Source organism: Anomaloglossus baeobatrachus, chromosome 6 (genome assembly GCF_048569485.1).
Source record: "Anomaloglossus baeobatrachus isolate aAnoBae1 chromosome 6, aAnoBae1.hap1, whole genome shotgun sequence".
NCBI lineage: Eukaryota > Metazoa > Chordata > Amphibia > Anura > Aromobatidae > Anomaloglossus > Anomaloglossus baeobatrachus.
The window spans coordinates 447,475,431-447,500,707 of NC_134358.1; the positions used below are offsets into that span (position 1 = coordinate 447,475,431).

Below are 25,277 nucleotides of genomic sequence, written 5' to 3' on the forward strand. Positions count from 1 at the left end.
GCGCATCCTGATCCACTTTACCCTCCACACCAGTCCCAAGCTGGAAGTGTCGCAGGCGGAGGAGGGGACGGTGCGCTCTCCCACTGCTCGGGTCCGGCTGACGCTGCTCTACGGCTGCTGCTGCTCGTTGGCTCGAGCGATGGCCGGATCCCGGGGACTCGAGCGGCGCTACTCGCCCGTGAGTGAAATGGGGTGGTTTCGGTTTTGGGGATATTGTCCGTGACGCCACCCACGGTTGTGGTGATTGTGTGGACACCACCGCTGCTCTGGACGGGGATCCCGGGAGCCTGTGACAGAGAGCAGCTTTGTTGTTATTTCTCCCCTCCGTGGGTAGGGGGGTTGGTTGTCCCGGGGCCTGGTGATGGGGTAGAGATGGATGACAGGCGGGTTGCGGGGCCTGATGAGGTGCAGGGTCGTAGGGGCAGCGCTGTGCCGCACGGCAAGGAGGTACTCACTCAGCCCAATGATGATGACACAGTTCACGGTAAAACAAGTGGCTGGATGGACGGGTCACTCGGACGGCTGCGGTTGTTCCTCCCTGCAGGTTAGTGATGACTGTCTCTCCCTGCACCTAAGTTAAGTGTTGGTAGTGATGGTTTCCCAACGGTAACCCGCTCCCCGACCTGGATATGGGCCGGAGGAGCCCCTTTTGCCCACAGGCGCTGGCCCTGGGAGACGGTTGCCCTTGGCGGTGGCGGTGTCTCCCCTTCACGGTTGTACGGTTGCCTTCTATCTGGACTTGGCTGTTTGGAAACCCTGAGGTTCCCTTCACTAACGGATTTGGCAAATTCACGGCGACACCAAGCCTTGCCGGGATCCGAAAGTACTCTGCCAATGGTGCTGGCTTCTCTTTGTATACCGGTCCGGTACGGCCGGGTCACCACCCGTCCACGGTCCTTACGGCAGACTCCAATCGGCCTCCACTGCAGACGGTCACCACATCCTGCCAACCTTGCTGTCCTGTCCGGGCCACACACCCGGACCAACTTCAGGCTCTTTGCTGTCACTTTTCTCCTCTCTACTACTTTCCTCCTTCCACTTCCTTAGCTTAACTCTCACTGCCTGTGTTTTCCCTCCTCCTCGGTGGGTGGAGACCAACCGCCTGGCTCCACACCCTGGTGTGGACAACAGCCCCTGGGGAAGGCAACAAGGATTTTGTGTTTTGACTATGATATGCCTGCAGGGAGTGTGGGGTGTTTAAGTGTTGTGCTCTGTGGCCCCTGGCTTGTCCAGGGCGACACAGAAGCACTGCAGCACTGCCTCGGCGAAGCGGCAACAGGCAGTGCTGAAGCTAATCTGCATAGGTGACAAACCCCACAATGCAGAAGAGGTGTGGACAGCTCTGAAACAGCAGGCAGATCACTGGCTCACAACTCTGAACCTAAAGCCAGGAAAGGTCGTGTGTGACAATGGCCGGAACCTGGTGGCGGCTTTGAGGCGAGGCCAGCTGATACATGTTCCATGCGTGGCCCATGTGCTCAACCTCGTGGTTCAGCGGTTTCTAAAGTCATACTCAGAGCTGTCTGATCTGCTGGTAAAAGTTCACCGCCTGTCTGCACATTTTCGAAAGTCACCTACTGCTTCAGCCGGCCTTGCCGGCTTAAGACGCCGTTTGCATCTTCCGGCACACAGACTGGTGTGTGATGTCCCCACGCGTTGGAATTCAACTCTGCACAAGTTGGTCAGGATATGTGAGCAGAAGAGGGCAGTTGTTGAGTACCTGCATCACCTAAGCCGTCGGGAAATGGGTCAAACTCCACACATAACACCTGAGGAGTGGAGATGGATGTCCGACCTATGCACCATCCGCCAAAACTTTGAGGACTCCACCAAGATGGTGAGCGGCGATGATGACATTATTAGCGTCACCATACCGCTTCTCTGCCTTCTAAAATGGTCTCTGCTCAAAAAACAACCATGATGCATTGCAGGCGGAGCGCGATGAGTTTGAGCAAGAAACAGTAGTGGGTGTGGGTGATGATAACACACAGCCCAGCCTCGTCTCATCACAACGTGCAGTGGAGGACTATGACGAGGAGGAGGATGAAGACATGGAGCAACTCTCTGGCCAAATTGAGGATATGACATGCAGTCATATCCTCGGGTCAGCGTGGCTGGCCAGAGGACAGGGTAGATGATGAGGAGGAGGAGGAGGAGGAGGAGGACAGCATGTTCAGTCATCGTGTTGGTCAGGATACTGAAGTGATGGCTGTTAAGAGTCTGGCACACATGGCTGACTTTATGGTAAGCTGCCTGTCTCGTGACCCTCGCGTTAAGAACATCTTGGCCGACAATCATTACTGGTTGGTAACACTGTTAGACCCACGCTAAAAGGAGAACTTTATGTCTCTTATTCCCGAGGCGGAGAGGTCAGGCAAAATGCAGCAGTTCCAGAAGGCCATAGTCACGGAAGTAGGCAAAGCATTCCCCTCACAAAACGCTAGCGGCATAGGTCAGGAATCAGTGGACAACCAAGGCGTACAGCCGAGAGGGGCACAAGTCCAATCCGCCAGAGGTAGGGGAACAGTCTTTAAGATGTGGGACAGTTTTCTCAGCCCCTCACATACCACAGCCCCTGAGGTGAGGGGTAGTGCCACAAGAAATCCTAAGTTTGGCCAGATGCTCAAGGAGTACCTTGCAGATCAAACAACTGTACTCCGACATTCCTCTGTGCCTTACAATTAATGTGTATCCAAGCTGGACACGTGGCATGAATTGGCTCTCTACGCCTTGGAAGTCCTGGCCTGCCCTGCCGCTAGCGTTTTGTCAGAGCGTGTTTTTAGTGCCGCAGGTGGAATCATTACAGATAAACGCACCCGCCTGTCAACTGTAAATGCTGACAGGCTGACTCTGATCAAGATGAACAAGGGTTGGATTTGGCCAGACTTCACCACACACACCAACAGCAAATTACAGCGGAATTTAAAGTTTGTAACGGGAATTTGCCATGTACCTCCACTCACCCATGGTAACACACTTCTGGACTTTGGCTAATCGCTGGACTGCTCCTCCTTCTCCTCATGTGCCATCATGGTGACCGTTACAATAGTTAAGCCGTTGTTTCAGGTATACCCCCAGTGGTAAATTTTTTCGCCCATTCTTTTTGAATGGGCATTACAACGACAGGAGACCCGCTCCTTTGCAATGGGAACAATGTTTTGAGGCCCTCATGCACATCTCTATCCAGGGACAATGTGGAGCCTCCAAATTTTTGGCTGCCCTGCCTAAGGGCTATACTACAATAGACCCACTTCCTTACAATGGGCACTTCATGTTTACAGGCCATCATGCACGTCTCTATCCAGGGACAATATGGAGCCTGACGCTGCCACCGACTGCCACACACATGCTGTTTTTAAATGCAAGCACGGACGCAATAAGAACCTAACTGTTTTTTAGGAGCGACAATTACTGAGAAGTCTGACACTATCAGACACTGCTGACTGACGTGTATTATACACTAGACTTGTGCGTTATATAATAGTTTGTGCAAAACGCGCACCTGTACGCTGCCACCGACAGACACACACGTGCTGTTTTGAAATGCAAGCACGGACGCAATAAGAACCTAACTGTTTTTTAGGAGCGACAATTACTGAGAAGTCTGACACTATCAGACACTGCTGACTGACGTGTATTATACACTAGACTTGTGCGTTATATAATAGTTTGTGCAAAACGCGCACCTGTACGCTGCCACCGACAGACACACACGTGCTGTTTTTAAATGCAAGCACGGACGCAATAAGAACCTAACTGGTTTTTAGGAGCGACAATTACTGAGAAGTCTGACACTATCAGACACTGCTGACTGACGTGTATTATACACTAGACTTGTGCGTTATATAATAGTTTGTGCAAAACGCGCACCTGTACGCTGCCACCGACAGACACACACGTGCTGTTTTTAAATGCAAGCACGGACGCAATAAGAACCTAACTGGTTTTTAGGAGCGACAATTACTGAGAAGTCTGACACTATCAGACACTGCTGACTGACGTGTATTATACACTAGACTTGTGCGTTATATAATAGTTTGTGCAAAACGCGCACCTGTACCCTGCCACCGACTGCCACACACGTGCTGTTTTTAAATGCAAGCACGGACGCAATAAGAACCTAACTGGTTTTTAGGAGCGACAATTACTGAGAAGTCTGACACTATCAGACACTGCTGACTGACGTGTATTATACACTAGACTTGTGCGTTATATAATAGTTTGTGCAAAACGCGCACCTGTACGCTGCCACCGACAGACACACATGTGCTGTTTTTAAATGCAAGCACGGACGCAATAAGAACCTAACTGGTTTTTAGGAGCGACAATTACTGAGAAGTCTGAAACTATCAGACACTGCTGACTGATGTGTATTATACACTAGACTTGTGCGTTATATAATAGTTTGTGCAAAACGCGCACCTGTACGCTGCCACCGACAGACACACACGTGCTGTTTTTAAATGCAAGCACGGACGCAATAAGAACCTAACTGGTTTTTAGGAGCGACAATTACTGAGAAGTCTGACACTATCAGACACTGCTGACTGACGTGTATTATACACTAGACTTGTGTGTTATATAATAGTTTGTGCAAAACGCGCACCTGTACGCTGCCACCGACTGCCACACACGTGCTGTTTTTAAATGCAAGCACGGACGCAATAAGAACCTAACTGGTTTTTAGGAGCGACAATTACTGAGAAGTCTGACACTATCAGACACTGCTGACTGACGTGTATTATACACTAGACTTGTGCGTTATATAATAGTTTGTGCAAAACGCGCACCTGTACGCTGCCACCGACAGACACACACGTGCTGTTTTTAAATGCAAGCACGGACGCAATAAGAACCTAACTGGTTTTTAGGAGCGACAATTACTGAGAAGTCTGACACTATCAGACACTGCTGACTGACGTGTATTATACACTAGACTTGTGCGTTATATAATAGTTTGTGCAAAACGCGCACCTGTACGCTGCCACCGACAGACACACACGTGCTGTTTTTAAATGCAAGCACGGACGCAATAAGAACCTAACTGGTTTTTAGGAGCGACAATTACTGAGAAGTCTGACACTATCAGACACTGCTGACTGACGTGTATTATACACTAGACTTGTGCGTTATATAATAGTTTGTGCAAAACGCGCACCTGTACCCTGCCACCGACTGCCACACACGTGCTGTTTTTAAATGCAAGCACGGACGCAATAAGAACCTAACTGGTTTTTAGGAGCGACAATTACTGAGAAGTCTGACACTATCTGGACTGTTTTAGACTGTGTACACCAGCCCCAGATATGATGAAGGCTGGTATACGGTCACCACTAGGAATGGCTATATACCCTGCCTGCCTGCCTGCCTGTATACTGCTACAATAGTCCTGACAAGGACTCTTCTGGTCACTAGCCTGTATTCCGACCTGGCTATACCCTGCCTGTATATAGCAACAATAGTCCTGAGAAGGACTCTGCTACTGTACTCCGACCTGGCTATACCCTGCCTGCCTGTATACAACTAGAATAGTCCTAAGAAGGACTTTTGGTCACACTGTTTGCAGCCCTGCAACTGAAAAAGCTATAAAGGGCCGCAAAGCTTTCCCTGAATCAGCGACACTCTCCCTGCACTGACTGTCTGGATAGCTGTGAGCAGAGCACAGCGCGCCGGCCGGTATAAAGTCTCGGTCACGCTGTGCAGGCCGGCCAATCACTGCAATTCCACAACTAACAGGGCTGTGGCATTGCAGTGGTCTGCCAGCCAATCCCTGCATGAGGGCTGGCTCTCAAAAGAGCGCCAACATGCAGGGATGAAGACCACGAGTACAGCACGAGTATCGCGAGATTACTCGGTCCCCGCCGAGCAGCCCGAGTACAGCGATACTCGTGCGAGTACCGAGTAGTTACAAGCATGCTCGCTCATCACTAATGCTTATTGTTATGATAGCGTCATGAATCTTTCATATATCATCCAGGTACAACCTTGCTGTTAGGTCCATGGGACAGATGTCTTGGTTTTAATTGCTTTTATTGGTGCTTGCACAATCTATTTAATAATACATTTTTTTTTATATTTTGGCATATATCTTGTGAGTTGAGTGCTTCTTACCTACCCCTCTCTCTTTTCTTGCTACATTACTTGATAGGTTCTTCACCTTCACTCATATCACTATTTTGACATATTTAGCTGTGCAGCCCTGCCTTCTTTTGTCGCACTTTAAATTATGTATGCACAATAAGTTTCTACCAACAAAAAAAATATATTGTTTATAGCACATTTATTATATCATGTACAGTATGTATTAATATTATATATTACCATTGAGTTTAGTTTTTTTTAAATGTTAGTTGTTTATAAAATATTTCATGGGGCATGAAAATGCATCAAGCATAATACCATTCTCTTTTTTTTTCCGAGCATTGTAGTTTCATAAAAAAGTGCATTTTAAAATATGAGCATATAACAAAAAAAAGACATTATTAAAAATGTGGCATGGGCTAACAATAATGTTTCATGTAAAAACAAAGCTGAACTAAACAATAGAAAATGTTAAAATACTGAAAAAAGAACAACTCAAGTGCATTTCTAATGAAAATAAAACCTCAGACATGTTTTATTAAAATGTTTTATTAAAATGAGTAAATCTTTCAAAATTCTCCAAAATTAAATTAATATACCGTAATTATCTGCAAATGTGGACCCTGGAGAATGAATTTTTATTTCATTTTTAGAACTTTTTATCTCAGTGCTCTTCCATTAACAGGGTTTAGCTAGGGTATAAGAATAAAGGTACTATACAGTAGTGATAGCAACTAGTGTTGAGTGAGCACTACTATGCTCAGGACACGGAAAGAGCAGTTGAACGCTCAAATGGGCTCGACTCGTGTACTGAGTATAATGGAAGTCGATGGGGAACTCTAGCGTTTTTCCAAAAGATCTACCCGAAAAATGCTCGAGTTCTTGATTGACCTCCATTGTACTTGGCACACGAGTCGAGCCCATCCAAGCATCCTACTGCTCTTTCCGAGTCCCGATCACCCAAACATGGTAGTGCTCACTCAGCACTAATAGCAATCCAAATAATAGTAAGGACAAATTCACTATCATCTTTTGTTGAAAGCTCATGATAATAATGAAAGCGAGCAGACTTGATAAGAGTAAAATCGAGAGGACCCTTATTACAGGAAAACTGTCAGTCCCTTATAGCAAATTCCAGAAGAAGAGAAGAGACAGTTACAATCAGAAAATCCGCACAATGACAATCGCAGAAGCACCGGAACAGGGAAGTCTACTAGACCACAATAACAGTAACAGAAAGAGAACTACAATTACTCAACAGCCACAGAAATCCTGTAACACTAAATGCTTAAAGGTAATTTGCCAGCAAATTTTTGCTATGTAAGCTGGAGCCAGCATGCTGCAAGGGTTAAAAACTAGAATTGAAGAATGACTGTATTGTCAAAGTCTGATTTGTTGCTATTTACTATGTTTGCTTAACCAGCAGGACTCGCTCAGACTACAATGTCATATGCATGGCATCTGGCACTCCCTTTCCTCTGATTGACATCTCACTGTCAATGTACAATCTCTATAGAGAGAAAGTGTGAGCCGGGTCAGCTATCCCTGCTACATAACTAAAGCTAAAAAGTTTGATTGTGTCAGAACAGCTGAAGCCAGTAATCAAAGTGATGCATCTTTGCATTCAGGATCTATTTGCTTACATCATGCTGGTATTAGATGAGGTAGCAGAAACCTGGTGACAGATTCCCTTTAATGGCACTTTGTGGCAGCAAAACCTTCCTTACTCATCAACCATCTGAATGTGTGTATTAAGCCAAAGAATTTTCTTAGTCTGCCTTTTCAGGCCAGTTCCACAAGCATGTTCTATAGCATTCACAATGTGAAATGTGACTGAATAGCACTTTGTGCATTAGGTCCTTACCTTTGCCATTTGGGCTTGCACGCCAGTAGCTTTCAGTGATGCAACAGCTTTTTGTGCAGCAGCAGGACTGTCAAAATCTACAAATCCATAACCTGCAAAATGAACAAATAATTTGTCAAAAGAAGAAAAAAAAAATAAGTTACAACAATGATTTACATAATATTTCTCATATTTATAAAAACAATTATGAAAAAGGTTTGACTGGGGCTTCAATATCAATACTAGAATGGTGGAGACCTAACACTTCTGCAGATCAGTTACTTCCGATGTTGCCAGCAGCTGGATTTGATCATTTGTAAATCTGCACAAGTCCATCATCTCCATAGTATTATCAGCCATTATTGAAATGAAGAGGGGTGGGTCTGCAGAAACCCCCGGCATCTACTCTGTTTTTGATGAAGGTGTACTATTCCGCTCGGCAGCTGACCACTTCTGGCTTCCTCCAACATCAGGAAGAACTGATCGATGAGGGTACTGGGTGTCATGCACCCACCAAGCTGGTATCCTTCGGATAGATCAGTAGTGTAAAAGTAGCAAATAACCCCTTTATTGCAAGATTTTGATGAACATGAACATTTGCCCCATTTCCCTATGACCTTGCACCATTTGGTACAAATACTATATGATCTTTTATTTTTCAACACTTTTGCTAGTTGGTAAGAAAATTGAAAACATGAAGTAATGAAAAAAATAATTCAATTTTAAAGTTTTGCGTTTCAAAATTCAATAATGCTAAAAATGCAATGATATATAATATGTGATAGAGGTTTTTAGAACTAAATATATGGCATATGGACATAAAACACTGTGGCACAAATGCTATAATAAGTATTGGCATTTATTCCTCGATCAGACATGTGGTAGCATAAAGAAAAGAAATTAGTCTAACAAGGCACGTGACTTTGACACATTTTAGGATAAGTATAAAATTCCTGTTCAATTTTCACAACCTTCAAAAATTCATTACCTCTAAGACGTTGGCAAAGTCCCTTAATAAAACATGAGGTCTCTAAGTCAGATGATTCTGTGTAATTGTTCCTGTGGGGTACATACACTGATATTAGCTTTTCTCTTGGCTTAAACTATTCTAAGATGTGCAATATATAAATTGTTTTACTAGGGTCCTTTACTGACTAAATATATAAGTAATACCCTAATTATTAAAAAAATTATAAACATTTAATAGGTTTTTATCCTGTGCCCCCGATCACTGGAGGCTGCTCTTATTGATATCCTAACCCCCCTAAGCTTTGGCCAATAGGCCAATAGCTTACAAAGATAAAGGGGTAGAGGAAAAAAAAACCTCCTCCTTCCCCACCCGATTTTTAAAGAGAAAGATATTACATGGGTTCTCCCTGCAATGAACACATTTAAGACTGCTTTATACGCAACGACATCGTTAACAAGATGTCGTTGGGGTCACGGAATTCATGACACACATCCAGCCTCGTTAGCGACGTCATTGCTTGTGAAACGCACGAACGACTGTTAACGATCAAAATTACTTACCTAATCGTTGATCGTTGACGCGTAGTTCCTTTTCCGATTATCGTTGCTGTTGCAGGACGCAGGTTGTTCGTCGTTCCTGCGGCAGCACAAATCGCTACGTGTGACACCGCAGGAACGAGAAACATCACCTTACCTGCGTCTGCCCGCAATGAGGAAGGAAGGAGGTGGGCAAGATGTTCGGCCTGCTCATCTCCGCCCCTCCGCTTCTATTGGGCGGTTGCTTAGTGACGCCGCTGTGATGCCGAACGAACCGCCATTTTAGAAAGGAGGCGGTTCACCGGCCACAGCGACGTCGCTAGGCAGGTAAGTATGTGTGACGGGGACTAACGATATTGTGTGCCACGGGCAGCGATTTGTCCGTGATGCACAAACGACGGGGGCAGGTGTGATCGGCAGTGACATTGCTAGCGATGTCGCTGTGTGTAAAGTGGCCTTTAGTCATCATGGAGGATTGGACTCACTTGTTCGCAGGCCAACAGAGACGAAGGACTCTGTCTGGGATTTGAACCCGGGACCTCTCGCACCCCAAGTAAAAAGCCTTACCACTAGACCAATGAAGGGAATTAAATAGTCGGTCCTATCCTCCATAATGACTAAATGTGCTCATTGCAGAAAGAGCCCATGTGACGTCTTTCTCTTTCAGTGTGGGGGGGGCTTTTTCTTCTACCCCTTTATCTTTGTAAGCTATCGACCTATTGGCTAAAATATAGGGGGAATTAGGATATCAATAGGGGCAGCTTCCAGTGAGTGGGGGCACAGGTAAAAAAAACCTAGGTTGTTCTTCTGTGGGTAGGTAGGAAATTGTAGTTAGGGCATGTGCAAGGATAGTCAGTAATCACTATAACCAATATAGAATTAATTGTGGTGTATATATATATTGTGCTTTATTACTCTATTGTCATATTTGGTATTGTGTTTTTGTGTGTAATGATTTTTAATATATTTCAATATTTGAATAAAGTTTATAATTTAAAAAAAAAAAAATAGGGTATTAACTATATATTTATTCTAAGATGTGAAGTATATAGTGAGATAACCAGATTTAAAAAATAAAGATAAAAAATATTCTCTCACGAGATTTCTGTGCTATGTCCATGTGAAGCCAACTAGTGGACTGCACCCGTCAAAAATATTTAATTGAAAGTGTTTAAAAAAAAATTGAAAATGTAACCTAATAAAAAAAAAAGCAACAGTGGACATGAGTATTAAAGCAAAACAAAAAGATTACGGTACCCTATATAAATTAAAAACCTAAAGCATCAAGAAGAAAATAAACATCTACATTCCAGACCTATTCTCACCTTCCCATATTTCATCGCTACTGACTGCTTTCCAATCTTTTTTGGACATCTACCAAATACCAGGAATGAAAGCCATCAGTGTAACGTATAGCCTTGGCTGATATCTTGACAAATGCTTCACATCCTTTATCAGTCATGGGAAGGAATTTCTTCATTTATTTTGATATGTTAAGACTTGTTTGTCCCAATTTGTACTTTTATTCCATTCTCACTATTGTCTTAATATGTACAATGTGCATAACAAGATTATTTAGCTTTTCCAATTACAAGAAATGTGATATCTGTGAGTTCACAGTGATGGCTTATAACAGGTATTTGGTTAAGGACTTTCCAGCACACCATGGCATCTAATAAAATCCTCCTTGAAGTACAGAGCTATGTAATGCATTGTAAAATCTAAGACATTAAGTGTTTTATAATTACATTGAAGGTTTACAGATCTTTTATACAATCTGAAGAATTTAGAGAGCTATAATCAGATCTACAATTAATAACTACCAATTTACAGAAGTGCCATTATACAAGAAAATTGTAGAAAGGTGCTTTTATCTCTGCTAGTTACAACATAGCTAAAATATCAAGCACTATAGTTGGATTAAACAACTAAGAAGCTAAGTTCTCATTAATTAATGATGATCATCCCTAATGATTTGATTCTCTCCCACCCTAATGCTCTCTGTGAGCCTCTCCTTGGGATCTGTGCACACTGGTATAATTGCTGCTGTTTAGAATAAAACCCTTACAGATGTTTAAATGTATTATTGAATTATGTTTTTAAGGAAATTTAGATTCCAGTGTTATTTTTATCATAGAGAATATTAGAAACCCCTCAGAAAGGTGCAACCCAACTGTAAACACTGGTTCCTTTAATAGAACCTTGGCAACGTAAGAACTTAAATCAAGGCATGGTATCTTCTAGGATTTTGCCTTTGTATGTAATGATCAGCATCCCCTTCTGCCCTCAGTGTGTCCCAGAACCTGCAGTGAACTGTCATGTTTTCTGTCACTGCAGCCTCTGGATATAGCATGGAAAGTAGTTGTTGATTACCTTGGACCTGCAGGGGTGTATTGAGGGTTAGTAAATGGGTATAAGAGGGTGCCAATGTACTTGTACTGGACAATGCAGTGTTTTGGAAGCAGCTGAAGCATGCTGCGTCCAAAACGCTGTCAACACTGATTGTGGGCACGCACCCTAATGCATGTTAAAGTAAAAGAACATGTTAAAACACGTATCGAAAAATATATCCATCTTTTCTTTTACCCTACTTTCTTTTAAATTACCATACAAAAGACAATTAGGAGATCTGATATCCTGAGAAATAAACTGTGAAGCTGTGAAATGACTACAGCAGGAGCCTCTCCCCACTGTTTTGAAAGCAATAAGAGACATATAATTAGTCCTTTAAGTTACATGTATCAATCATTTCTAGATTAGAATTGCAAGGTAGAATTTTGTCGACTAATTACAACATATACATAATTTTGAAAAAAACTAAATAATTTTAGCACATACAGCTCATAGTCAGCAATAACAATGAACTGCTTTCTGTGCCTTAAACATGTTCTGCATCCCTGAGCGCTGGAAAAAGAACATGTATTAATTAAGATGATAGGCTCCATCTGCATTCTGCTTTACTGCTTCTCTAGCACTTTACATGTAGAGGCAAGCATTTAGAGAACAACACACTATAGATTCTGGAATTTGTGCAGTCAGCTCTGGCCATCAAGCATAAGATAATAATATATAGTGTACAAAAGACTTCCAATATAGAGGCAATGCAATAAGACATATAGACATAGGTGCAGAGAAATCATTTTAATTGAACTGAAAATATTAACTTATAACCTGTTTCTCAGCATCATCAGAGCATTGAAAAAGTATTCATACCCTAGGAACTAGGAACTTTCTACATTACACCCCCAAGCTTAAATGGTTTCTTTTAGGGAATTTATGTAATATAGAAACACAAAACAGCGAATATTTATGAAACGTAAAAGAAATGATACATGGTTTCCTAAATAGTTAATATATATATATATATATATATATATATCCATATATTGTGATGTGTATATGTTTTCAACCTCCATGAAACAGTATTTTAGGACCACTTTTCATTGCAATTACTGCTGCAAGTTTTGTTGGGCATGTCTCTACCAGCTTTTCACATCTGGAGGTGACATTTTTGGCCATCTTCATTGCAAGGTTGCTCTAGCTCAGTGAGATTGGATGGAGAGTGTATGGGGTACTTTGCACACTACGACATCGCAAGCCGATGGTAACGATGCCGAGCGCGATAGTCCACGCCCCCGTCGCAGCTGCGATATCTTGTGATAGCTGCCGTAGCGAACATTATCGCTACGGCAGCTTCACATGCACTTACCTGCCCTGTGACGTCGCTCTGTCCGGTGAACCGCCTCCTTCCTAAGGGGGCGGGTCGTGCGGCGTCACAGAGACGTCACACGGCAAGCGGCCAATAGAAGCAGGGGGGCGGACATGAGCGGGATGTAATTATCCCGCCCACCTTCTTCCTTCCTCATTGCAGGCGGGACGCAGGTAAGGCAATGTTCCTCGTTCCTGCGGCTTCACACACAGCGATGTATGCTGCTGCAGGAACGAGGAACAACATCGTAACATCGGTCCTTCCGAAATTATGGAAATTACCGACGCTACACCGATGATACGATTTCGACGCTTTTGCGCTCGTTAATCGTATCAAAAACGATTTACACACTCCGATGTCGACAGTGACACCGGATGTGCGTCACTTTTGATTTGACCCCACCGACATCACAGCTGCGATGTCGTAGTGTGCAAAGTACCCCTAAGAATGGCAATGTTCAAGTCTTGCAACAGATTCTAAATGGGATTTAGGTCTGAACTGTGACTGGGCCATTCACACACATAAATATGCTTTGATCTAAACCATTCCATTGTGGCACTGACAGTATGTTTAGGGCTGTTGTCCTGCTGGAAGGTGAACCTACTCCCCAGTCTCAAGTTTTTGGTAGCCTCTAACAGGTTTTCATACAAGATTGTAGCATATTTAGCTCCGTCTATTCTCCCATCATCTCTGACCAGATTTCCTGTCCCTGCTGAAGGAAAGCATCCTCACAGCATGATACTGCCACCACCATGTTGGATGGTAGGGATGGTGTTTTCAAGGTGATGGGCAGTGTTAATTTTCTGTCACACAAAGCATTTTGCATTTAGCCCAAAAAGTTCTATTTTGGTTTCATCTAACCAGAGAACCTTCTTCCACATTCCATGTGGGTGAATCTGAATACTGAGAGGCATCACAGCTTACAGCTTAGTCATAGAGATAGATAGCTATAACACTCTGAATAAACATTACATTTAGTGTGTGACAAATCAGTAGTAAAGAATAGTTACCATCTATTAACCTATAGCCATATATGTTGAGGTCATTTTTATATTACAAAGGATCTGTTTGCATTATAGAGCCTGAAATGAGTTGAATAGAGTCTTATGTGATATACATGATTTTAGGACAATTGAATTACTTGCAATTTGTTGCAAATCAAATTAAAAAAAACATTGTCATAGACAGCGAATTCAGGTTTCCAAAGCTGCCCTGATCTCAAATATATATAAAAATATATATAATAAAAAGAAAAGTAGTATACTCAACAGGGATCACCAATGAGTCATTATATAGAAAAATACAAAAAAACTTTATTGTGATGACAGATCAAGAACACACATTTGTCTTGCTCAGAGAGCAATCAAGACACACAACAATCGACATTAAAAACACTAAAAAACCAATCATGGTTTATATCCCCAAACACGCCGTCCCCCAACAGAATACAAGTGTGGTATATGTGGCGCCCCTGACCTGGTCAGGCACCACTGAGTACTGCACCCATGCAGGGGCAGTACTTTCAGCTAATCCTAATGGCGGCTGGAATAGGGTGTGTATGCACAGACACATAGACCAGGTCTCCCACACCTTGAGAGGGGACCCTTGGGCAAACCAAAGAGGGGGCTTGCCTCCAGAACTCATCAAGGGGTGTAGTGGAGGGGCTGGAAGCTAAGGTTGCAGAGGATGTCAGGAAAGTAGGAGGAGAACCAGTCTGGTAGCAGTGAGTGCCGGTTGCTAGGAGATGCAGGCGCGCGCACACTCTAGTCAGACCCTGCACGTGAAGTAGCTGTTAGCGGGGGAGAACAGTTACCAGTCAGTCAGTCAGAAAGACGCTGAGGGAGTCAGTCGGTCTAGTACGGGGACTTCTGGTGACTAGGCACGCACGGGGAACAGGTCCCTAGAGTAGACGTCCATTTACTGATCTGCTAAACCTGCCGGTGAGGTGAACTACAAGTCTTTCACATACCAACTAGAGTCCGAGCCTCAGCAGCAACGAAGGGGCCCATAAGGGGGATCGAGCCTGGAGCCATCTTCCTTGGTCCACGCTGCCAGCAAATGGGCCAAAAAGGGGAAAAAAGGCAGTAGCGACTTCTCTGGATGAATCCCACGGTACTTCAAGTCAGGGGTTATCCGAAACAAGAAGTGCTAGGAAGGCGAGTTAACGGTTACCCTTACACTGGCCTAAATGATACTTGATTTCACCTCGTTAATCTCAGCATCGCCCGGGTATCTCACAAAACCATCCAAAAGTGAGTAAAAGCAAGTTGAAAGACTTTCTGGACTGAAACTGAGTTATTCTGGGACCTGTTGTTCTACACACCGGAGCCCCTGGGGCCAGCCTCACTCATGGGAGGCCACACCATCCGACTGCAGACTCCATCATCCCCAGACACTCATTAAAACTGCAGTGGCGGTCACCCATATCCCTGACCGCAAACCGTGAGTGGCGTCACGACTCATATTCATACAAAACTGGCATACCTGTTGCCAGAAATACGAAAGTGAAAACCCTATGGCGTCCCTGAAGGTGGAACAATGTCCCTGGGGTAATTGCTGCAGGTGGGCTCTACATCATTCATCACAAACAGGATCAAGGACTAGACCTGTTTAGACAGGTGACAGGGTGCCTCAGCGGTCCGATCGAAAAATTTGAACCGCTGCCATTTTGTCACCGTTAAAAGCACGCGATTTTATTAGCTGCAGCCCGCGCAGAAGAAAAGTAAACTGCCATGAAGAGGAGTGGCTGGCCCAGCATGGGAAGAGTGCTCTGACACAGTGGAAGGAGAAGATGGAGGCGAATCTGTCCCCGGACTGCAGGGACGTCCCAGTCATGTGGGAGGAGAACAAACAAAAATGAAACTAAGACAAAAGCGTGACCAGAACCTGATGAGCAATGACAGAGACAAGATGGCATCAGCAGAAGGTCACAACAAGGAGCTGAGATGGACCAGGCCCATGACTGCAGAAGAGCTGGAGGCAGAAGTGGGAAGAATTGCCGACGGTTGGAAGAGCAGAGCAGGCGAGAGATAGCCGCTTGGAAGAAGAAGATGATAATGGCAATTAGAAACCTGCGGTTGTTGGAGCAGCAGCGAGCAGCCCACCTGGAGGCACCGCCCACGCTAAACTGGAGTCATCGTCAGCAATAGCGACCCTGCTCCCTTGGTCCACGCTGCCGGCAAACGGGCCAAAAAGGGGAGAAAAGGCAGTAGCGACTTCCCTGGATGAATCCCACGGTACTCCAAGTCAGGGATTATCCGAAAAAAGAAGTGCTAGGAAGGCGAGTTAACGGTTACCCTTAGACCGGCCTAAAGGATACCTGATTTCACCTGGTTAATCTCAGCATCACCCGGGTACCTCACAAAACTATCCAAAAGTGAGTAAAAGCAAGTTGAAAGACTTTCTGGACTGAGCCTGAGTTATTCTGGGACCTGTTGTTCCACACACCCGAGCCCCTGGGGCCAGCCTCACTCACGGGAGGCCACACCATCCGATTGCAGACTCCATCAGCCCCAGACGCTCATTAAAACTGCAGTGGCGGTCACCCATATCCCTGACCGCAAACCGTGAGTGGCGTCACGACTCATATTCATACAAAACTGACATACCTGTTGCCAGAAATACCAAAGTGAAGACCCTGTGGCGTCCCTGAAGGTGGAGCAATGTCCCTGGGGCGACAGCTGCAGGTGGGCTCCACATATATAGGACAAAAAAAAGTGCCTTTTATCAATAACTCACATCATTACCTACATATGAAGGTAGTTTTTTGAACTACTAGACAATATGTATGATAGATTTATGCGAAAAAGCCCAAATGGGTACGTACATACACACAAACCCCTAGTATCCGTTGCCTACCCAGTAACAGATGTTATTGGATATAGACCTGGTATAAGCTACCCATTAGAGTGGAAAAGAGGTACCTTAGTAATAAATAGATAAGGACCACCACTGTATATTGAAACAGGGGGCGACTCAAGTAGTGTATTAGATAGAAGGACCACAATGTCACATGTGTATGTATGTACCCATTTGGGCTTATTTGCATAAATCTATCATACACATTGTCTAGTAGTTCAAAAAACTACCTTTATATATGGGTAATGATGTGAGTTATTGATACAAGGCACTTATTGTTGGCCTATATACCACACTTGTATTCTGTTGGGGGATGGCGTGTTTGGGGATATAAACCATGATTGTTTTTTTAGCGTTTTTAATGTTGATTTGTTATGTGATGACTTTATTGTGATGACATATCAAGAACAGACATTTGTCTGTCTCAATGTCTGTTCTTGATATGTCATCACAATAAAGTTTTTTTGTATTTTTCTATATAATGACTCATTGGTGATCCCTGTTGAGTATACTCTTTATTTTTGTTTCATGTGGTTATATGTATACTGGGAGATCCCAATGGGTGGTGCCCTTGTCTAACTTAATTGGATGTGAAATATATATACTACAGTACCTACTGTATACTTTCAAACATCTCTAAATATTAGAAATGTTTAATAAATGAGATAATAATTATAGAAGTCTTTGTCCCCGATTAATCACTGCCTTTGCATCTGCTTTTTTATTTAGCTTTTTGCCCCATTTTTTGTTTACACCCAATTTATTACTCTATTTGGGGTGTATTTTATATGTGCTTGCCTATCTAACTTTGTTTTAGGCTTTGTTGGTGAAGTCTTGTGATTCCTGTTGTTTTTTGCTTATCCATTAATTCTAACTTTTCCAAAAATTCACAACATTTGGTGCAACTCTCCTCCAGTCTCCTGGTATAGTTTTATGCATTTCTAAAAGTCTCATCTTTTGCAACATTTTGCTCAAAAAATGCAAGAATGGTTAATAATAGCCCTTTTTTACTTTGTGCAAAATTCATGAACCACGTGAGATATTTTGATCTATTTTGACAAGTAAATTTAATGTATACCACAAGCCGGAAAAAGAAAAATGAGTTAAAAAATGCAAGTGATGAAATCAGGGCCTTTATTACTTTATTTTCTATATTAATGACTTATTTCCCTTTTCATGGTATTTTAGCTATACCAATATAGTCAGATCTACAGTACATACTTTTTTTGTCCAGCATATCTTCATTACAGGAAAGAGATATGTTTCGTTCAAGAAAAATATAATAATCCGTGAAAAAATAAAAAAAATTATAGCCACTACCAAGTCATCATTAGAAGCTTAGCTCCTTCTCTCTATGTTGTTTCATCTCTTTATTCATGCATAGTAGACATTGCACAATAAAATACATTAATTAATATATAATATCGGGTTAATTGGTTCAATTAAAATGTCTGTTGGTGCAAATAATTACCAAACAAGATGAAATTAGGATTCACGCTAGTATTTATCAACTATTGATTGCCAACTTTAATTGGCAGCCTTCCATTGGCATCCACGCAGCATACTTTGGAGCTGAGCAATGTGTTTAGTACGGGCAAAGCGTTGCTAATATGTTCTTTATAGAACTGCCAGACACAACACCAAATAGTTCATTGCCATGTGCACACAAAAGGCCCTTTCAAAGATTTTAGCAAATGAAGACGTTATGTGGTTATTGATTACTGCATCTCATTTATTTACTATGTGTACGTGGGTGTTATCAAAAATCCAGTATTCATAAAATTGTCAATTTAAGGGATTTCTAGTTTTATGTAATTAAAACTTAATTAAACCATAAAAAGTTTTGCAACTTTCTAACATCTTACATGATTACAGCATATTTTTTTCTTGCTGTCATTGAATGTTAGAATTCTTATCTGAGGAAACTAAAAACCAAAGGCAAACTCCAAGGCTGCTATGGGATCTTTGAGACAGGTCCAACTCTGATTGTTCCATTCTCACTGGTTGATGATGACGAGTTGATGGGCGCAGCCTCGCTCAATATACCCATCTAATCGGAATGTGGATGAGAGTCTACAAACCACATACTCCCACCACAATTCGTAGCTATGACATGGGGGAATCCTCATAGGGCACAATTTGTGCAATATGAGCACTCTAAATCGTTCAAGGTACTTAGTATGATACCTATGACACCCCCTGATGGGACCTGGCCTCACAGGCACCCATTATGTTCTTTGCCATGCTTCTGACTGCATATTTGGCAATTCCCCACCTCCTACCAAATCATGCCTTACATCCATTACCTTAAACGACGTGTTTCTAATTCGAATCAACCCACATAGGTCGCTCTTGCAGATAACTCTTTATACTCTGGCTCTTCCCGCACCCTATCATTACATATAGATATTATAGTAAGTACCTGACTGATCCCAGCAATCATGCCTGTTTTCCTCATTTTGCTATATAGTAATACCTCTCAAACATTTATTGCCCTGAAGATTTCTACATGCAGTGACACAGCAACTTACTTTCACCATGTCTATTCCCATATGATGGTGCAGAAAGCCAGAATATACTAATCATAATGACTGGGTCAGTCATGCTCATTTCAATGTTGCTACCTGTATATAGGCATTCCTGCTCTCTAATATTTCTTTGAAAATATACCTGTATTGCAACTTTACTTACCAAAACTCAATTTCCTTGAAAAAGGCACAAGTTATGCCAAAATGTTGGCTGTATTAGATTTCCTTTGGCCTATATTGCAATAAAGCAATCACATTCAAAAATACCCTTGATTATTTTTCCTTTTTTTGTAGAGGGCTGAAGTTTTTGTTTAGACTAGTTTGACTTTTTAACTTCTGAGCACTTCCATAATCAGTTAAGCCAGGCTTTCATATATTCACTCACAAGTCTGCAGTCACATAGAGTGTCGGCAGACTTATGGATTTAGACCAGAAAACACCTTTAAACACCATATTTTTCGCTTTATAAGATGCACCAGATTATAAGACGCACCCCAAATATAGAAATAAAAAAGGTAAAAAAAAAGGGGGGTATGTCTTATACTCCAGTGGTGTCTTAAATAGGGGGGGGGGCAACCGCAGTGGTGTAGTCAGGGTCACAGGAGGTAGGAGCGGTGCTTGAGTAGGGCAATGCTGGCAATGCTGCTTGCAGTATGACCGGCTGTGCTGCCTGCTCTGTGGCCAGCCATGCTGGCTGCTGTGTGGCCAGCCGCACTGGCTGCTGTGTGGCTGGCTGCTGTGTGGCCAGCTGTGCTGGCTGTGTGGAACAGGGCAGTGCAGGGGTGAGATGCTCTGTCGCCGGTACGATCTTCAAATAATGCCGCCCGAAATCGGTGCCTGTGCAGATTGAACTCTCGTCTCAAAGACAATCAGAGAGCTCCATCTGTGCATGCGTCGACTCCTGGTGGCATTATTTGAAGATCGCACCGCCGACAGAACATCACACCCCTGCATTGCCTTGCTCCATACAGCGCCCAGCAGAGCCCCACACTGCTGACAGAGCATCGCACCCATCAGCAGCCTGCACAGTCCCGTACTGCTGACAGAGCATCTCAACTGCCGCAGCCAACACAGCCCCGCACTGCCGATAGAGCATCTCACCCGCCGCAGCCAGCACAGCCCCGCACTGCCGACAGAGCATCTCACATGCCGCAGCTAACACAGCCCCCACACCGCCAACAGTGCATCTCACCCGCCGCATCGCTCTGCTCCACACAGTGTCCACCGCAGCCAACACAGCGCCCATTCTCTGGTAAGCTACATTCGGATTTTAAGACGCACCCCTCATTTCCCCCCAACATTTTTGGGAGGAAAAGTGCGTCTTATAATCTAAAAAAAGGTACTATATTCTCAGTTGCAAAAAAAAAAACCCCTATATTCCATTTTCACAGAAGTGCCATTCCAGCAATGTCAGCTCTGGGTATCTCGAGGCTTGCAGAACACTGTTATGCGACATGAACTCTGCAGCCAATCAGTTGCCATTATTGAGCTCTTGAGCTCTCCCTTCATTTAGCTGAACCTTGGATGTCTGCTGGACATTATCTCTCTCTGTTTAGCTGCAGGTCTCACATGGTATAACAATGTCACACGAGGCTCGATAGACACAATGCTGAGATTGCTAGAGTTGCATAGCCTTTGGAAGTGAGTATAGGGTATTTTCTTTTAGAAGTGTGAATATAGGTTTATGAAAGGGTTTTACAAGCAATAGTCAATTCCTTTATTTGATAATTTCTTACATGTGTCTCCATACATAGCAAAAGACAACAAGTAAACATGAAATTTTGATCATTCAGTCATACTGTTTTCCATTCATCCCCCATTTTGTACTGAAAGACAGAAGACAATTGTAGACAAATCCTTTAATACTAGTTTCAAAATGACTTGATTTTGAGTTATCTCCAAGTAGGATAATATCTTTAAATATATGTCAGCTCTTTGGACATGTCTCTTTTACTTAAGTTCTTTTCACCATCAAATAATAATGCTATTTTTCCTAAAAATATATACCATATATAAATTGACTACTTGGCATTACCATTTCCCTTTGCAGTGTTGTATGAAATGTTTGGTTGTCGGGGGCCTAGGTGGAACTACCGTCACCCTTTGGCTCTGTAGAGAAGTGAAGAACTGCTAAGAAAACTCCAGTAGACCCCATTCATTTAGAGTTACAAGATTAGCAGAAATAAGGGAAATAACTATCATGGTTGCAGTGGTGGCTGTCAAACCCAGTCCGTGAGGCCTAGCTACCTCAAAAGGTTCCCATTGGCCTATATGAGGAGACCTTTATAAGACCCATAAACGTTGGAGGTCCAGTTGAATATTTTGCATTTCTAGTCCAAAAATGTAATGTTATTATGTTGCCAAGGGGGATAGAACCCATCCGAATACTTCTGCACCTTTGTTATCTTTATTTTGATATATACAATTTTCCTCCATGTGATTTTTATTGATATCATATTGATAGCATATTAATAGTTGTCTAGAATATTGTCACGCTCCCCGGGTCCTCACCCCCGTTCCCCGGCTCACCTGCCACGCTCTCCGCTCCCCAGTCACCGGATTCCGTCCGTCCCAGGGCTCCGGGCCCCCGATCCCGGCGCCCGACAGCTTCCCTGGACCTGGCCGGCTCCCCTGCGTCCTCCTCGCAGCCTCCTTCCCTGGCTTCTGGCACCCGGGCGGCGCGCATGCGCATTAGGGCGCGCGCGCGGTCACTGACCCTTTCTTAAAGGGCCAGCGTCCATTAACAGGAAATGAGGTTGCACAGGTACAGGGTATATAAGGGGTCATTGTCCAAGGGGGCGGGGCCTGATCTTCGTGTTCCCTGAGCTAGGAGTCAGGTCTCCTGGTGTTACTGTGCTCGTACTCACCTATCTCTCTTTGTAGAGCCGTGCCTGCTTCGCCATCCAGTCTGCCGTGTCCTGATCCCCGCACGCTGTCCGTCTGCCATCTGACAGTCCGTACCATCCCGGATCCCTGCGGTGACCCGTCATCTTGCTCCAGAGGTTCCGGACCCCGCCTGATATCACCTCGGCCTCCGAACCTGAGCTACGTCACCAAGACCACCTTCTGTGACTCCGTGGTCCCTGGGACTCCTCCGCTGCCTTCACTTACACGGACTGTTCTACTGCCCATCAGTGCTTCAGCTGCCGGACTCCCTACCACCATCTCAGAGAGTTCGGTCCAGTGGATCCACCTCCTGGGTCTGCCCGACCGCCCGGCCGTGACAAATATATAGTAATTGATGCAGTATTCATTAAACATGGACAAATATGACTATCCTCCCAAAACAGACAGCAGCTGGGGCCCAGTACTGTATAATATCTTTATAAATAATCTGGACAACGGAATTATTAGGAAACTCGAAATTTGCAGATGATACGAAGATAGGAGGAGTATCCGACAATAGAAAGGAAAGAAAACGTATTCAAAGGGATCTAGACATACTCAAACAACGGGCTGACGCCAAAAGAATGGTGTTTAACAGGGACAAATGCAAAGTCCTACATCTGGGTAAAAGATATGTAAGAAGCATATATAGTATGGGAGAAATAGAACTAGGCAATAGCACTGGGGAAAAGGACTTGGGCATAATAGTAGATCCCAGATTCAACATGATCCAACAGTGTGGTGCTGCAGCTAAAAACTAAGAAAAAGACTGATGGCAGTTCCTAACTTTCTAATGTGAAGAGGTGCATACTGAGCATGAAACATACAAACTAACAAAAGAGAGAACATTGCACTCTGTAGTGCTAAGATATATGTAACTATATGTTATGTTACACATATCTTAGCACTACAGGGTGAAAAAGTATCTTTTTGTTACTTTGCTGCAGCTAAAAAGGCCAACAAAATTCTGGGATGTATCAAGACATGCATTGAATCTAGATCAAGAGAGTTAATTATTCCCCTATAATCTTCCCTGGTCAGAGCCCACCTGGAATACTGTGTACAGTTCTGGGCACCCCAATTCAAGAAATACATGGATATGTCCAGAGAAGAGCAACCAAGATGGTAGAAGGTCTGAAAACCATGTTATACAAAGACCGGCTCAAAGAACTAGGAATGTTTAGTTTACAAAAGAGAAGGCTGAGAGGAGACTTAAAGGGAACCTGTCAGCAGAAATTTCCCCTAAAACCTAACAGAGTCCCCCTCTGCAGCTCCTGGGCTGCATTCTAGAAAGGTCCCTGTTATTATTGTGCCCCCTTTCTGACCAAAAAAAAGAGTTTATAAAGAGGTACCTTTTTGGCTTCGGATTCTATAAATGTGACACGGGGGCGGGCTTTCTGGTGTCCGTTATTCTGCCCCCTGGTCCTGTATGCCGCCCCCATCGCTGATTTCCATACTTTTGGACGCCGCCCACTGCTCCAGCCATCCCCGCGCATGCCCAGTGCCAGTCTCACGGGACTGAGCACTGTGACTGCTGGTGACGTGTGCGCAGGCAAGTGATTATGGGCGGGACTGTGACTGTTATCAGCAAGTAGTATTTTGAACACGCCCCTATCACGTGATAAAGGGACATCATCCCTGGAAGCAGCCCATACAGTTTAGCACTACCCTGAGCACAGTGTGACCGCTGGTGAGGTTTGCGCGCTCACGAGATTATGGGCGGGTACTTGCTGATAACAGTCACAGTCCCGCCCATAATCACTTGCCTGCGCACACGTCACCAGCAGTCACAGTGCTCAGTCCCGTGAGACTGGCACTGGGCATGCGCGGGGATGGCTGGAGCAGTGGGCGGTGTCCAAAAGTATGGAAATCAGCGATGGGGCGGCATACAGGACCAGGGGGCAGAATAACGGACACCAGAAAGCCCGCCCCCGTGTCACATTTATAGAATCCGAAGCCAAAAAGGTACCTCTTTATAAACTCTTTTTTTTGGTCAGAAAGGGGGCACAATAATAACAGGGACCTTTCTAGAATGCAGCCCAGGAGCTGCAGAGGGGGAATCTGTTAGGTTTTAGGGGAAATTTCTGCTGACAGGTTCCCTTTAATTGCGGTCTACAAATATCTGAAAGGTAGACACAGTGCAGAGGGAACTGCTCTATTCTCATTAGCACAAGGAACTACAAGAAGCAATGGGATGAAACTAAAAGGAAGGAGATACATATTAGACATTAGGAAAAACTTTCTGACAGTGTGGAGAGTGGAATAGGCGACCACGGGAGGTGGTGAGCTCTCCATCAATGGAAATCTTCAAGCGGAAGGTGGATAAACATATAGCTGGGATGAAGTAGGAAAACCTGGACTTGCAGGGGTTTGGACTCAATGGTCTTTGGGCTCCCTTCCATCTCTACCATTCTATGGATATTTTGTATAAATAAGTTTTAGACAAGTTCATAATTCAGCTTTTTTGGAGGATATAAATATATCATCTATATTATGTGGAAACAAAGAACATTTATGTTTCATGTATTATTTACATGTCATTTCATGAGATTTCAATTTTTTGACATTTTTCACACACAATGCCATTTTAGAAATTATTAGACAGTCTTGAAAAATAAAGCTATTACCTTCTACTGCTTTTGTAGCTAGATCCTGCTGTACTCTGCATTTAGTGCATTGCTAAAGGTGTAATTGATCATTCTTGACAAGTTTACCCACAACGTCCGTTAATGATCAATAAGGCTATCAGTTATTGGTTGTTGTATACAGAATACACTCTACATGCAAAGACTGAGTGCTCAAACTTATTATATTATTACCTAATCTATTTAAAGTAAAGGCATACATGATTTTTTAACACATTTTC

At 43.7% G+C, this 25,277-nt stretch overlaps 1 protein-coding gene across 4 annotated transcripts in view; it reads right to left on the reverse strand.

The window, feature by feature from the left end:
* RBMS3 (RNA binding motif single stranded interacting protein 3) overlaps positions 1-25,277 on the reverse strand; it is a 963,285-nt gene that overhangs the window by 506,328 nt on the left and 431,680 nt on the right. For all 4 annotated transcript variants that reach the window (XM_075315252.1, XM_075315249.1, XM_075315250.1 and 1 more), the window contains exon 4: positions 7,946-8,037. In XM_075315252.1, coding sequence (XP_075171367.1) covers positions 7,946-8,037 — 92 coding nt within the window. The remainder of the gene's footprint in view (positions 1-7,945; positions 8,038-25,277) is intronic.